The 14,998-nt window shown below is 38.2% G+C and overlaps 1 protein-coding gene across 11 annotated transcripts in view; it reads right to left on the bottom strand.

The window, feature by feature from the left end:
• The window catches only part of AKT3 (AKT serine/threonine kinase 3), a 308,393-nt gene that overhangs the window by 38,178 nt on the left and 255,217 nt on the right, over positions 1–14,998 (bottom strand). For 8 of the 11 annotated variants that reach the window (XM_072830379.1, XM_072830375.1, XM_072830383.1 and 5 more), the window contains 2 exons: positions 10,108–10,322; positions 2,613–2,700 (listed from right to left, as the gene is read on the bottom strand). In XM_072830379.1, the coding sequence (XP_072686480.1) occupies positions 2,613–2,700; positions 10,108–10,322 (303 nt within the window). Of the gene's footprint in view, positions 1–1,566; positions 1,804–2,612; positions 2,701–10,107; positions 10,323–14,998 lie in introns of those variants that run through there. The other 3 variants (XM_072830381.1, XM_072830377.1, XM_072830378.1) reach the window with 1 other exon arrangement.

Below are 14,998 nucleotides of genomic sequence, written 5' to 3'. Positions count from 1 at the left end.
TTAACCTAGGAAGAGATCTAGATTTCCCTTAAGGATACTAGCCTCTCTCTATGTCTTATCTCTAGTTTTGCCACAATATATTGAAAAGTGGCCAATAATTAGGTGATAATAAATCTACAAAAGAGTAAAGCTCCCAAAGAATATTAATAAAATTGTAATTAAAAAAATACCTGATCTTAGAAGTAAATTAACCTCTTATGAAACAGTTACATATTTTAAAGACATATGAGTCCCATAAAAGTGTTTCATTTTCTAAATTATTTCCTAATTTATACTGTCTGAAGAGTAGAATTATAATTGGATTCATTACAGTTACGGGTGTCAACATTCCCATAATTCTCTGTTTCTTAGTGATATGATACAAATCCAGACAGACCCGATCACATTTTCAAAGCCTTTTAGAGACAGACTCAAAATGTGAGGGTGCTATTATAATGCTGCTGTAGTGTCCTTCAAGCATGTAAGGTGGTTAAAACACCAGAGCCTCATCGGACATCCATCCAAGTAAACCTGCAGAAGAGGTCAGCTCCTGATGAATTCTGTTCACAGAAACTTCGTAATTTTTGTGGTTGTGCTTCTTTACATAAGACACTTAACGTCTTTGCTCAGATTAAGTAGCATCTATTTTTATCAATTTTAACAATTGAAACCCATGTCTCCACAATACATCATTTAAAGCTATGTTTTGGCAGCTCCTTCTCCTGGCTTGCTAGCCCCCTCCAAGCCCATTCACCTCAAGGCAGCTGGCCAGTGTCTTACTGTCACTGCTCTGGGCGTGTCGAGCTCCATGGCATGTCAGAGCTTTCCCTGAGTGATGCCAAACTCCCACTTAACATGGAGAGCCAAAACCTGATGAAGAAATCTTTGTGGTATATTTTAGTCTCCTGACAGGACTGAAGAAAGTACATGTTTTGCCTCCTATTGAAGTTAGCAGTGACACACCTGGGACTCACAGTTGTCTCCTCAAGGAATGTTTTCTCTCCTTCCTTCTCTCTCTTCCTCTTTACCCCCTTTATTACTGAGTTATCCTTGGTGATGGTATGTAAAAGGGACTTCTGTTTGTGGCTTACAGCTTTGTATGCCAAAGAAAACCTCTGACCATGTATTATTTCTGGGAGATATAAGAAGACTCTGATCTTTCTCTTTTACAAGGGTCTTTTGTAGTGAACTGATCTATTAAAAATAGCACACAGCCATCATTAGGGTCTAAATAGGGATGCAACCCATAAAGAACACCATCACTATTATAAAGTAGATGTCTAGTTTTCTACATGAAATTAATAAACATTTAAAAATGGTTACATGCTTCTCATAAGAGTTGAGAAGGATCCAACATCTACCCCAGTGCTTGGTACATGGTGGGAGTCTAAACTTGAGAAGTGTTTAATATCATACAACTATTTCACAAGAAATGCTTAGAAAACCACCATACTCTCTATTCCCATAACGTACTGCAGAAATTCAGTACTTGTCTTTTTCCTTGTAAGTCATAATGATTTCATTCTATCTTTACTTTAGGGATTAATAAAGAAGGATATTTGGCACAAAACAGACATTTAAAAAAAATTTTTTTTTAAAGATTTTATTTATTTATTGAGACACAGAGAGAAAGAGAGAGGCAGAGACACAGGCAGAGGGAGAAGCAGGCTCCATGCAGGGAGCCCGACGTGGGACCCGATCCCAGGCCTCCAGGATCACACCCCAGGCTGCAGGTGGTGCTACGCACTGCGCCACAGGGGCTGCCCAAAACAGACATTTTCTAAATGATGTTGATTATGTATGATTCTGAGAAAACAGGGAAAACTGGAATAAAATGAAATAGAAGGACTAACTACACAAAAGAACTAAAGATTCTAAGCAATTATGGTATTACATAAAAATTTCATAGTAAAATTTTTACATGAGCATTTAAAAATCAAAATCAGTGAAATCAGTGCCTGTACTAACAATACCTTAAATAGTAGAAATAAAATAGACAAAGATTACAACAAAGGACTAGACACAATAATTTCCTGTCCTAAGGAAAAATTACAGTATTAAACACAAGTAATAAGCAGATTATAATAAAAATAAAGTTATAAAATCAGTAGCATCCACTTTGTGGACATTAAAATTCCATTTCAAATAACAGAGAAACCCCAACTAAGAAAAATATCCATTCCTTTGTTAAATATTAAAAACTAAATTGCTTTTAATTCCCTTTCAAGTAAGGTTTTGTATAAATACATTTATAGAGTTCACTTTAAAATTAAAGACATGAAGATAAGGAAAAACATTCTGATTTCGTTTTGCTAGTTTTCTTAAAGAATAACGTAACATCAAGGTTTTTATTTTTTCTCCTAATATTTAGGAAACAATGAGAAGCAAATTAATGTTACTGGGATAAAAGAAAAATCAACTGACCACACTGAGTAACATTTCAACCTGCATTTTGGGAGTCAGAATCATCGATAAATTTTTGGGCTAAGAAGTTCAATATTATATTCAAATACGTAGAATAAAATGAAGAATATTATTAATATCATTAAATTTTATTCACTTAAAAATTTTTTTTTGGCCGTAAATTCATCTTAGGCAAAATATATAAGGATTGTTCCATGAAAATAACCTACCTTTTTATCGTATACATCTTGCCAATTGACTCCAGAGAAGAAACTGTGCCTCATAATTTCTTTTGCATCATCTGGGCCCCCGCCAAGGCTAAGAGACAGAAACAAGAGTGGAGAGAACATTAAGAGAGAAAACAAGAGTGAGAGAACATTAAGAGAGAACATTAAGAGATCTATATAAGCCCAAAAGGAAACAAGAAAGTGTCCATGAAATGTAATTCTCTGTGGTATACATAGTTCCTGAGATCAAGAGCTGTACCAATAAAAAGCTTTTACTGTCAGATCTGATTTCCCTAACTTGCTATTAGTAAGAGGTAGCCTCGGGGCGCCTGGCTGGTTCAGTCAGTTGAACACCTGACTCTTGATTTTGGCTCAGGTCACAATCTCACGGTCATGGGATTGAGCCCCACATTGTGCTCTGCACTCAGCGTGAAGTCCGCTGGAGATTCTCTCTCCCTCGCCTCTCCCCCAATCTTCTACCCCTGCAAGCATGCTCTCTCTCAAATAAATCTTCAAAAAGGAATAAAAGGGACACCTGGTTGGCTCAGTGGTTGAGCATCTGCCTTCAGCTCAGGTCGTGATCCCTGGGTCCGGGATTGAATCCCACATCAGGCTACTTGCAGGGTGCCTGCTTCTCCCTCTGCCTATGTCTATCCCTCTCCCTCTGTCTCTCATGAATAAATAAATAAAATCTTAAAAAAGAAAAAAGAAAAGGAGAAGGAAAAAAAAGGAGTAGCCTCAGGACAATGTGGTACCTGAAAAGAGTACAGGCTTTGGGGACAAAACTGAAACAGGCAACCAGCTTTGGAACTTATGAATATGTGACAATGAACAAGCTGCTTACTCCCAGTGTCTCTACTGTGTGTGTGTGTGTGGGCAATACCAGCCTGGTGGGCCACCATGAAGGTTAGCCATAACACAGATAAGTGCACCTAGCACAACAAATGGTAGCAATTACCACAGTCGATTCTATAAACCAGATTTTTTTTCTTAAAGATTTTATTTATTTATTCATGAGAGACACACAGAGAGAGGCAGAGACACAGGTAGAGGGAGAAGCAGGCTCCTGCAGGGACCCCGATGTGGCATTCGATCCCAGGACCCCGGGATCATGACCTGAGCTGAAGGTATATGCTCAACCACTGAGTCATTCAGGTGCCTCTATAAACCATATTTATTTTGATTAAGATTCAGATTAAACTGCATCCTTGCTACCATAAATTCCAAACTAACTAAGTAATTAGTTAGAAAAAGCAACTTGTACAGTGATTGTTAATAGATAGAAACGTGAGGGCTATTTTCATACCTCAAATGAATTTCCACAGAAATGACATCACTAATCTAGGAAATACCACTGCTACATAATTTATTATGCAAAGCGCAATACACACTATGAATTTAAAGATGTTCCCCCCAGCTTTGCAGGTATTCTTACTTAACGGAGAGTGGGCACAGTGTGAAATTCAGGTGCTTTCTGGCTTCCTAAGCTTCCTATAGTTCATACTAGTTACTATGAAGAAGGAATGAAAAAAGAAAAAAATAACCCACAGAGGGAAGCAAGGAGGGAGTGAAAGAGAGAAGGGGGAAAAAAAAGAATGTGGAAAGAACAAGAAAAAGAAAGGAAAGGAAATCCATTTAAATCTGGATCAATACAGCAAGCTTTCTCTGTTCTTGCTCATGGCTACTAGGGACAGTGTGTGCCCATAAATGTTTAAGAGCCAGCAATCCAGGCAAAATGATGCATGTGCAATATTACATGTGCAGATTATATAGATATGTTTGTTATAATTTTACAGATAGAAAGGACACAAGGCACAAAATTTATTAAGAATAATAAAATATAGAATGCCCTTTTCTCTAAAGTAGCCAAGTGATGCTCGCAGAAAACATTTGTTAATTTTGCTAAACTTGAAAGCCACTAACTGACTTAGGAGGAGCTCCAACACAAATACTGGCTGTTCGTGTCATTTGTGGTGAGAGTGAAACAACAAAGACACACAGTCAGACTTTCCCTGGCTTGTCAGTTATAGGAGTGACTTCTTTGATGAATGGTGAATCATCTTGGAACAGTGGAAGAATAATCTCATTTTGGAGTGCTATTCACAGTGTTATGCATACAGACAAAACAAACTTTAAAATGTAATCTGTGGGGCACCTGGAGGGGCTCAGTCAGTTAAGTGTCTTATTCAATTTCAGCTCAGGTCATGATCTCCGGGTCATGAGCTCTGGGCTGAGCATGCAGCATGCTTAAGGTTCTCTCTCCTCCCTCCCCCTTCACCTCTCTCCCCTGCATTCTCGGTTCTAAAAAAAAAAAACAAAAACAAAAAAACACAGAAATAAAAATGTAATCTGTGTTATTAACATCTTCTCTATTAGTTTCTAAAGTCTAAACAATCAACAAAACAATAAAGCAAGCCCTGACTTACAAAGTTTGCCAACTTTGGTGATATAAATACTCCCCCATGGCTAATCTCAAGTAAGCAACCTGATGTCACTGACACAGAAGTGGGAAGAGGTGCACTCTAGAAGCAGGTCGTTACATAGTATTTCTGTACAGACACACAGATAAAAGCAACCTCAAAAACACTGAAAAGAGTAAAATTTAACAAAATTATTAAAGACTGATGACTTGAGTATTTATTACTTTTGTTTTTAATGTACTTGATTTGATTCGTATGTTTATAAAATTTGATTTTTAACAATGACTGTATTAAACAATCAGCTCACAAAATCCTTGAAGTTTAACATCTGGTTTTCATGAGTTGGTACATGCCAACTCCCACACAACACTGGGTAGGAAGAAACACAAATAGGTCATAATAAACAAGCAATACTACAATCTAACAGTGCTAGCTATTATTAGGTATAAGGAATACACGAACTGGGGAAGAATCCAGGATTCCCTGACACACAGTCAGAGAGGAAAATACAACCAACTTATATCTGAGTATCTGTAGTCATGATCCATGGTTCCCACAATCTAGGTCTCCTGTCCTCAGATCATACAGAACGAACCACAGCACTTACAGGGAACTTCTAGACTGGACCAGATGGTACTAGCAGTGTTCGGTGTTCGTATGCAGGACTTTCCGACTGGCGGCTCTGTATTTAGTTAATGCCAGCACTCCACCCCCTGGCCTGGCTCTTTCTTTCTCTATTCCAAGTTGTATGTGTCCCTCCCTGGCTGGGCTGCAAATTCTTCTGACGGCAGAGACTGGTACTGGATGATCCAAAAAGCATTCTGAGCTTCTACTTAGGGAGCCAGAAAAACAGAGACACCAAAATATGCGCTGAAAAGAATTTAACTTCCCAAAGTATGCATCAAAGTGGTCTGTGTGAGCTCATGGTATTCTCTTACCCTTACGCTATTGTTTTCATTTTGAATGACAAATGAGATGATGGGGGAGGTGGGAGCTGGGCGTAGAGAACCATAATCATTTTGTAAATAGAAGGTTTTAATCCAGCTTCAGTTATTCATTTTATGTCACCCCTCTGTTCTCTAGCAATAGCTTGGCTTTGGACATTGCCAGCATTTAATCTATATTTATCAAATACATAAAAAACTAAAGTATCAGCCATGAGTACTATGCGAAGTCTAAGAATATAATCTTAGACTGCCATTTTAGAAGCTGGGAGAGATTCTTTAACACGAACTTCCTCCAAGTGTGAAACTGTCAAAAATTTCAATGTCAATGACTCCCTAATACACAATTTAAGACTTCAAAATAATATCAAAATATGATTTGCACTAAGATATTTATGTCTAAGAATAGTAAACTCCAATATCAGAATGCCAAACTAAATCCTCAGCTACTATGGGTTCTTCATTATTAGGAACATCATGGAATGTGTATTTTCCTGGTGCTACTGATTGCACTGTGAGGTCATGTTTTCCCCATAAACTGCATAGAGGGACTAAGGAGATTCTAACAGAATGAACATAAAGTAATGGAGAGTAAGAAATAAAGGCAAAAATCACAAGTGACCCTTTGGGAGAACTGACAGAAATTCAGTAAAGAGTATCAGAAAAATTCGTCAGTATTTCAAACTTTGAATAGGAAGAATAATGAGATCTACCATAACACTATCTTATTACACTTCCAAAGACTTCAGGGTTCAGTCCTTTAGTGGCTTTTATCTTTTTTTCTACCTTTTAAATTCTTTTTTTTTTTTTTAAGATTTATTTATTTATTTATTCAGAGAGAGTGAGAGAGAGGCAGAGACACAGGCAGAGGGAGAAGCAGGCTCCATGCAGGAAGCCTGACGTGGGACTCCAGGATCACACCCGGGGCTTCGGGCGGCGCTAAACCGCTGCACCACTGGGGCTGCCCTCTACCTTTTAAATTCTGATGTTTCCCCGGATTCCGTCCTCGGGCCTCTTCCCATTGTATAAGTCTGTCCCAACTATTCTCATGGCTCCAGCTGTCTCTGAGACGTCGGTGGGTCCCCAAACCACATAGCCAGCCACTGTGTGTCTACTAAACACTGGCAGGATTTTCGACTGCCAGCTTCACGCTTTCATCCAGGTTTTCTTATAGATCTGACTTGGAACAGCCAAAGTGAGTAGCAGCATCCTTCCCACAAGCCTCCTTTGCCTGTGTTCCCTGTCTGTTAATAACACTCCATTCTCCAAACGGGTCACCGGAGTTAGGCATCCCTCCACCCACCACCTCCACTCCTTCCCCTTCCTCACCATTTCTACTTAATTGTTCACAAAGTCCGAATGACTGCTCCTTTACCATGGCCCCTGGAAGGACCCCATCCTTTATCTGGACAATCCCTTACACATTCTCAAGGGCTCTGCCTACCTGCCCCAGGCCCTTCCGTGTTTTAATTCATCCAAGACAAAGCTGCCAGTTACCTTTCATAACACAAATCCAATTACACTATTGCTTACTTTTAATAATTCAGTGGCTTTTTATCCCCTTCTGAATAAAGGGTAAATATTTTCTAAGAAGCATAAAGTCTTTGCAATCTACCATTCCAGCTTCCTCTCCCAGTGTTACCCAACTCAGTCTACACTCTAGTCACTGAACTTCTCAAATGGCACGTTCACTTGCAATTCTAGATTCCTTCCCACATCAGTTTCTCTGCATGAACACCTTAGCAGACAACAACCCTTCCCATCACCACCCCCAGCTAATAATTTCAACAGGCCTGAGCATCTGTGAATACCCGTTCTGTGTCCCACATTATTCTATGAACATTGAGAGCAGAGCTTCTTTGTCTTGCTTATCCTTGCATTCCTGATACTTTAATGCGACATCTGCCCTAAATGAAAACAGCAAATCATTGAAAATACCCCGCCTTTCCTTTAGATTAATCCCAACCTCTACGTGGCCAAACCTTCAGGGGTTGTCCTACACATGGGCCACTATCATTCTAGAAATTTTCCTCATGTTTCCTCAACAATTATCTAGTATCTGCTACTTGTTTCCTCCTCCCTGCCCTGGGGATAGGGGGAGGGGTGGGGAGTCGAGATAGGAAAAGGAATGAGAGACACAGACAGGAAAAAACACAAATATAAGTGTGTTTTACCAGCTCCTTACAGAAGGGGCCATCAAGTTACCTGAAGGAGTCTGGAAAGGATGGCTAAAAATCCATTGCCTTGAAATCCAAGCCAAATATTAGATCCCCAAATCAAGTAGATAAAATGGAAATCCTAGCTCTGTTTAAAGATCACCTATCACCAAGTGCTGTCCCTTACATTACTTGTGAAGTAATCACACTAAATGGAACACGTTTCAAAACTTGAACCAACTATAAAATGGATGCACTGCAAATAAGACACAAGAGAGGGTAGCCCTGGTGGCTCAGCGGTTTAGCACCACCTGCAGCCCAGGGTGTGATCCTGGGGACCCGGGATCCAGTCCCACGTCAGGCTCCCTGCATGGAGCCTGCTTCTCCCTCTCCCTCTGCCACACTCTGCCTCTCTCTCCTGTGTATTCTCATGAATAAATAAGTAAAATCTTTAAAAAAAAAAAAAAAAAAAGGGATCCCTGGGTGGCGCAGCGGTTTGGCGCCTGCCTTTGGCCCAGGGCGCGATCCTGGAGACCCGGGATCGAATCCCACGTCGGGCTTCCGATGCATGGAGCCTGCTTCTCTCTCTGCCTGTGTCTCTGCCCCCCTCTCTCTCTCTGTGACTATCATGAATAAATAAATAAAATCTTTAAAAAAAAAAAAAAAAAAAAGACACAAGAGAAATACCAAGTAGGCACCAAGAAAGTTGATTACTCTGGTTCCACAGGAATTTGCTGTAGGGTAAATCACTTAACCTCTCCAGGCCTCACTTTTGTCCTCAATCAAATGTAAATGAAAATAAACTCTACCTATCAACTGCAAGGCTACCAAAACAGCAAAAAGCACAAAACAGATGCAAATGCCCTGAAAAAGACAACCTGAAATCACTCTATAAATACTAGGTAAACTCTCCATTACCAGGATCACAAAACACAGTTTTGAGAGGTTCTTCACGAAGCAAAAGGATGGTGTTCTCTTTTATTATGTTTGCTTATTTCTGCCAAAGGTAAAATCACGATCCTCGTGAACTTAGAAGCTAGAAGTGTGTGATGGAAACCATCTAGAAGGTAAACTAAACCCACATTTGAGGATTCATTTATTCCTTCCTTCATTAATTCAGTCTGTCAATAAATAGAAAATGGGCAGCAACCAAAAATAGAACTTTGTAAAAACACATTATGTGAGGGAAGATTTGACATTAAAATATTGAAATCTATCCTCAAGATGCTTAATAGCTAAGTGATTTTCAGGGCAATGCTGATATGCCTATAAATTGACAGGAAAGGATGGCTCCGTACATGTATACACAAACACAGATTATAGGACATTTTTACAGTAATAGTCATTTCATATATGACTTACAAATTGTATGTGTAAATGAATATACAAATATGAACAAAGAATACTACAGTTCGCTAATTAAACAAAGGGCTGTAGGACTCTTTAGGTCACAGTTGTAGCTACAAAAGAAAAACAAATCTTGTAAAGATATGTTGCCATTAATCCTCTCAGTCACACAGGGAAAAGAGTATCTTCAAATGGCAAACAAAAAAAGTAGTAGGGCATGTTAACACAGGTTGGAACTAGAAGAGAGTAGAGAGCATGGCTATCCTTTTTATTATGTAAATAAGCATAAATATAAAGGCCCAGAGACTGAAAGGAAAGAAAAAGGGGAGGGATACTTCCTATCCCCACAATAGCAGGTATCAGGGCAATTAAGAAATTGTTCGCTCACAATATGGATAAACCCCTCAAAATCCTTATTTGGTAAAATGTGAATAAATTTCCAAGTTAGGAAAGAGTTACAGAAATTTAAAAAATCTTCTCTATAATGCAGTTAAAAATAAGTCAGTATTTCCATGGAAAGATGTCTCCACCAAATACACTGCTCCTTGGAGTTATATTTGAATTAATTTACACATCAGAATCTCTATAACCACATTCATCAGTAACCCATTGAGTGTCATTTGTGGCTTACCGTTTATTTGGATCCTTTATCAAGAGCCCCGAAAGCAATGATTTTGCATCTGAAGAGAGTGTTCGAGGGAATTTAATGTCTTCCATTAGTATTAGTTCAAAAAGCTTCTCATGATCCTGATTGTAGAAAGGTAACCTCCCACACATCATTTCATACATGACGACCCCCAGTCCCCACCAATCCACGGCTCGGCCATAGTCATTGTCTTCTAACACCTAAGAGGGAAACCAGTGAAAAGATTCATTATTGCACATTAACTTTTAGAGCAACATTTACAAAACGTACGAATTTTACATCTAAGTGAATCCTAACCTGCAAAGCCTAGGTAGGCTATTCTGATATCTTCACATTTAAACTAGAAAGGATCCCACAAAAGACAAGAATTACATCAGAGATGTGAAGTGTTCAATACATGTCCTGAAGTGGCCAGTGTATGAGAAAGGGGACAGGCCATGCAGCAAATTCCAAGTAAATGACAATGCAGGGTTCACATGAAAATTGTTTGCAATTTGTTTTCTCTGAGGCCTACTGAACTTTTCACTCTGGTTCCACTAATGTGGACTTCAAGTAATTCAAGTCATGCTGACTGAGCATACGAGGAACCTTATACTCTCTTGCATGAAGGAGAACTAAGTAACTCCAATCAAACTGTGAAAGACAGAAGTCATGTAGGAGGAGTCCTACAGACAGACGAGTTCAGGGCAAGGCAAACAAGATGATCAAGCTGAAAACTTCTGGAGGCCCCTATGTGTTTAAACTCTTTAAGGAAATAGTCAACAAAGTGGATATAAAGATTTACCATTTGGAGTGTGTCCAAAACTTTAGTACCTCACAATAAAATTTCTGTTAAACACAAACAACAAAAATCACGGATGCAGTTTGTCTCTGGTATATGCCCTTAAACTTATTTCCCAAAATACATTCCACGCAAAATAAATTTAGAAAGAAAGAATAGAACAATATCAGGGTATGTTAGAGCCACCTATTCAAATTGAGGCATAATAATTTGCCATTTGTCTCAGGAAAGTGTTGGTTTTTACCTTTTTTATTAGGTATGTTCCTTGTCTAATGCAATTTTTTTCATCTATTTGAATCTATTAATATATTTTTTAAAAGATTTTATTTATTTGAGAGAGAAAGAGGGAGAGCATGCAAGCAGGTATTGAGGCAGAAGAAGAGAGAGAATCTCAAGCAGACTCTCCATTGAGCAGGAAGCCTGACTCGAGGCTCAATCCCAGGACCCTGAGATCATGACCTGAGCCAAAGGCAGACACTTAACTAAATGAGCCACCGAGGTGCCCCAGGGTCTTTCAATATTTTGTTTTAAATTACTGTATCTGAATAACCTTAAACCCTACTTTTATTTGATTCTCTTAGCTTTGGGATAAATAGAGCAAGAAAACCATACCCGTGAAATTTATCAATTAAAAACATAACCGATTACATAAGAATTTGATACAGAACTAGTGTACATGTTCTAAACTTTCTTGGCTCGAGTTAAGTAAGTTGTTGAAGATTACCCCATGTGACCTTTACTTAAAATTTACCAACAACTTCATAGAATTGTACATGGTATGTTTGACAGTTATACTATGATTACCTACGGACACTACGAAAGGCTTGGTAGACAGTGTATTTATATGCATGGAGAATGTAATTTTGAGAAAAAAACTATGTTACTTAATTCAGCAATGTTTTTCAAATGTTATGATGAGAAGATTTTTAATTCAGTTGTATTACAGTTCCAAGACAACACAGGAACTGCATTTGCAAGATATGAACAGGAGTCTAGTTCCTGTGTCTTTTCCGAAAATCTTCTGTAGAGTAACAATCTAAGCAAAATATTTTGGGGAAGAATAACAAATTCTAGTTTTCCCCTTTGGCTAAAAATATTTCAAATTTCTACTTGTTTGAAATGAATAACGTAAAAACACACAGAAAAGAAGAAATAAGCTAAAGAAGCAGAAAAAATTCAGCTTGTATACTTAACTTCAGTGAAAGGAAATGTACGTATGATTTTTAAATACCAGTGACTTTTGATTATTCAAGAATCTATCTCCTGTCCAATTAGTAGAATGTACTGTTTGTGGGCCTGAATCGAAGAGATCAGGATTTTACCTAACGACAGACAATTTTAAAATCTAAGTAACCTTTTACTGAGTTCCTACAACACCAACAAAACAGTGGCACATGCGAAAAAGAGCCAAATGTGGTTTTTAACCTCTTTTTTCATAAAACCATAAAAAGCATAAAAGCTGGATTAACTGCTTCCCGAACCCACATTTCACCAGCCGGGTTCTCATCCCCAGCTGGCAAAACTGGCAATCCTTTATTTTTGTTTAAATACCTGGTTTGCAGCCAGAAGGGAAAGTGAGCACATAAAAAAGGGGTTTTATTTTTGAAGAGAAAAAAGCAACTGAAAAATAAAACTATATTGTAAAAAAATCTGTTTGATAAAATAAAATATATTTTATTTAGCTTTGTAAAATGACCACTGATTCTCAAAATAAGTGGTTTTGCTTCTGAACATACGGGGGTTAATGAATATATATATACATAACGCCACAATGACTGTGTGCTCTATTACTTTGAACTGAACAAGTCTGATGTAATATATTCTCCTATCGACATGTGAAACCCAGCAATGTTGAGGAGAAAAAAACCCTAAAAACTCAGCCAGCCCTCTTTATCTAAGAGTCTTTGTTATCAATTATAAAGAAAGATTTCTCCAAACAGCTGGAAGATGAAATACACAAGGAATGAAAATAAAAGTGATCATATTTTACATGTGGATACAGTATATAAAACATGTAACACCACTATTCAGATATCTTTTCTCTCCCTAAATCTAAATTATCTCAGAAGACAGTACTTCAAAATGCTCTAGAAATTTGAGTGAAATTAAAATCCACAGCCTCCTTTATATATATATATATATATATATATATATATATATATATATTTTTTTTTTTTTTTTTTTTTTTTTTTATGATAGTCACACAGTGAGAGAGAGAGGCAGAGACACAGGCAGAGGGAGAAGCAGGCTCCATGCACTGGGAGCCCAACGTGGGATTCGATCCCGGGTCTCCAGGATCGCGCCCTGGGCCAAAGGCAGGCGCTAAACCGCTGCGCCACCCAGGGATCCCTATATTATTTCTTAAAGAGATTTTTTTCTCCCTTACTCAAAGCACATATTTTTCCCCAAATTACAGTAACATATAATATTCACATTCTTTAACCTAAGAGTTGCAATTCCTTCTGGCTACTTCTGATGATTTTCCCCCCTAGAAAAAAGGCCATTATACTTCCTGGTTATCAGGAGAGCAGATCCAAAAGGTAGGATAATTGGTAACACGGAGGCCCAACAATGGCAAAGTGGATTTCAACTCCATTGCCATGAGACTGATCATATAATTTGGATATAAATGCAAATCAAAACCTGCTCCTAGAGAAACAACCCACTGAAAGACTTGTCTTGAAGGATTAATCTAAAGAAAGTGTCCCTTTTCCACAAAATCATTGATTTTGTACATTTTATTTTTTTATTTTGTACATTTTAAACTGAACTCAAGGTTTCAATATGAATGCAGACATTTGGTATTTCCTTTTAACCCTATTATCTCTGTCACCACAGAGGTAGATTTACTTTGTAACTACATTTAATGCAAAAGATAGACATAAAGAACAAGAGGTGATTTGGAACCCTAAAAGTAATGTAAATATTAAACAATGATAAGAGGTCACATCGAATCAGCATCCAAACAGAACCCAAAGGCTAGGAAACAAGGCTGAGTTTCCATTTTTCTACCAGGAGCCATTTTTCTACCAGAAAGCTTCACTTTCTGATATAATAAAACTGGTTTCAAAGAGGTCATAGCAGGTATCCATTACTATTAAATATTCTGGTAATATCTGATGAATATTTGGTACTATTTGAGGTAGATGCTTCCACATCTAAAAACAGCCAGATGAGTTAAACAGAAATCAGCAAGAGTGGCTCCTGAATGGTTACAAATTTCAAGAATGACATCAAATTATAAACTATGTATTTTAAAACGGTACCATTGGTTAAAGTTCCCAACGCTGAATACTTATTTGGCTGATGGGCACTTTCAAAAACAATATTCCCTCCAGTATTCTTTTACCAACCAGGACTTACTGGAAGACTGGAGGCCACCAGGCCACACAATGCACCTAAGGCAAGCGATTATAAGGAGGGGATGCATGCCCCTAAGTGGCTTGCTGCTCAATCAATAATCCAGACAGAACAGATGGGGGAAAAAATTAAACATCCAAACAAACTGTCTGTACACCTATGTTGTGAAAGTAAACTGCGAGCTTGCATGAACCAATTTACCACTAATTCAAAAACGAGTTTTTCCCCCTGGTAACCTTGTATTTCAGGTAATGGGTATGCATGTATTTTCTATATAAACATACATTTCTATACTTTGTCATTTGTGGAAATCCTTTACGTATCCTTATCATCATAGGAATCTGCTTTAAAAAAAAAACAAAAAAGGGGCACCTGGGTGGCTCAGCAATTGAGCCTCTGCCTTCGGCTCAGGGCATAGTCCTGGGGTCCTGGAATCGAGTCCCACATTGGGCTCCCCGCAGGGAGCCTGCTTCTTCCTCTACCTATGTCTCTGCCTCTCATGAATAAATAAATAAAATCTTTTTTTAAAAAAAAGGGAGGGTTGTTAAGTCTTCTGATCCAGATTCTAAAATGTACGGCAGCTTCAGGGGAAGTATGTATTTCATGAGAATTATGAATTCCAAGGTTTCTCAGTATTTTCTTCATAAATACAGATTTTCTGCCTGGAGCTTCACTGCTCTGTTAATTCTCAAGAGACTGAAACTGTACAGGCCACTAGCTCTTGTAAGCTGTATG

This window comes from Canis lupus, chromosome 6 (genome assembly GCF_048164855.1).
Source record: "Canis lupus baileyi chromosome 6, mCanLup2.hap1, whole genome shotgun sequence".
Taxonomy (NCBI): domain Eukaryota; kingdom Metazoa; phylum Chordata; class Mammalia; order Carnivora; family Canidae; genus Canis; species Canis lupus.
Note: the sequence above shows the minus strand (reverse complement) of the source record. Positions and strands in the feature narration are given on the sequence as shown.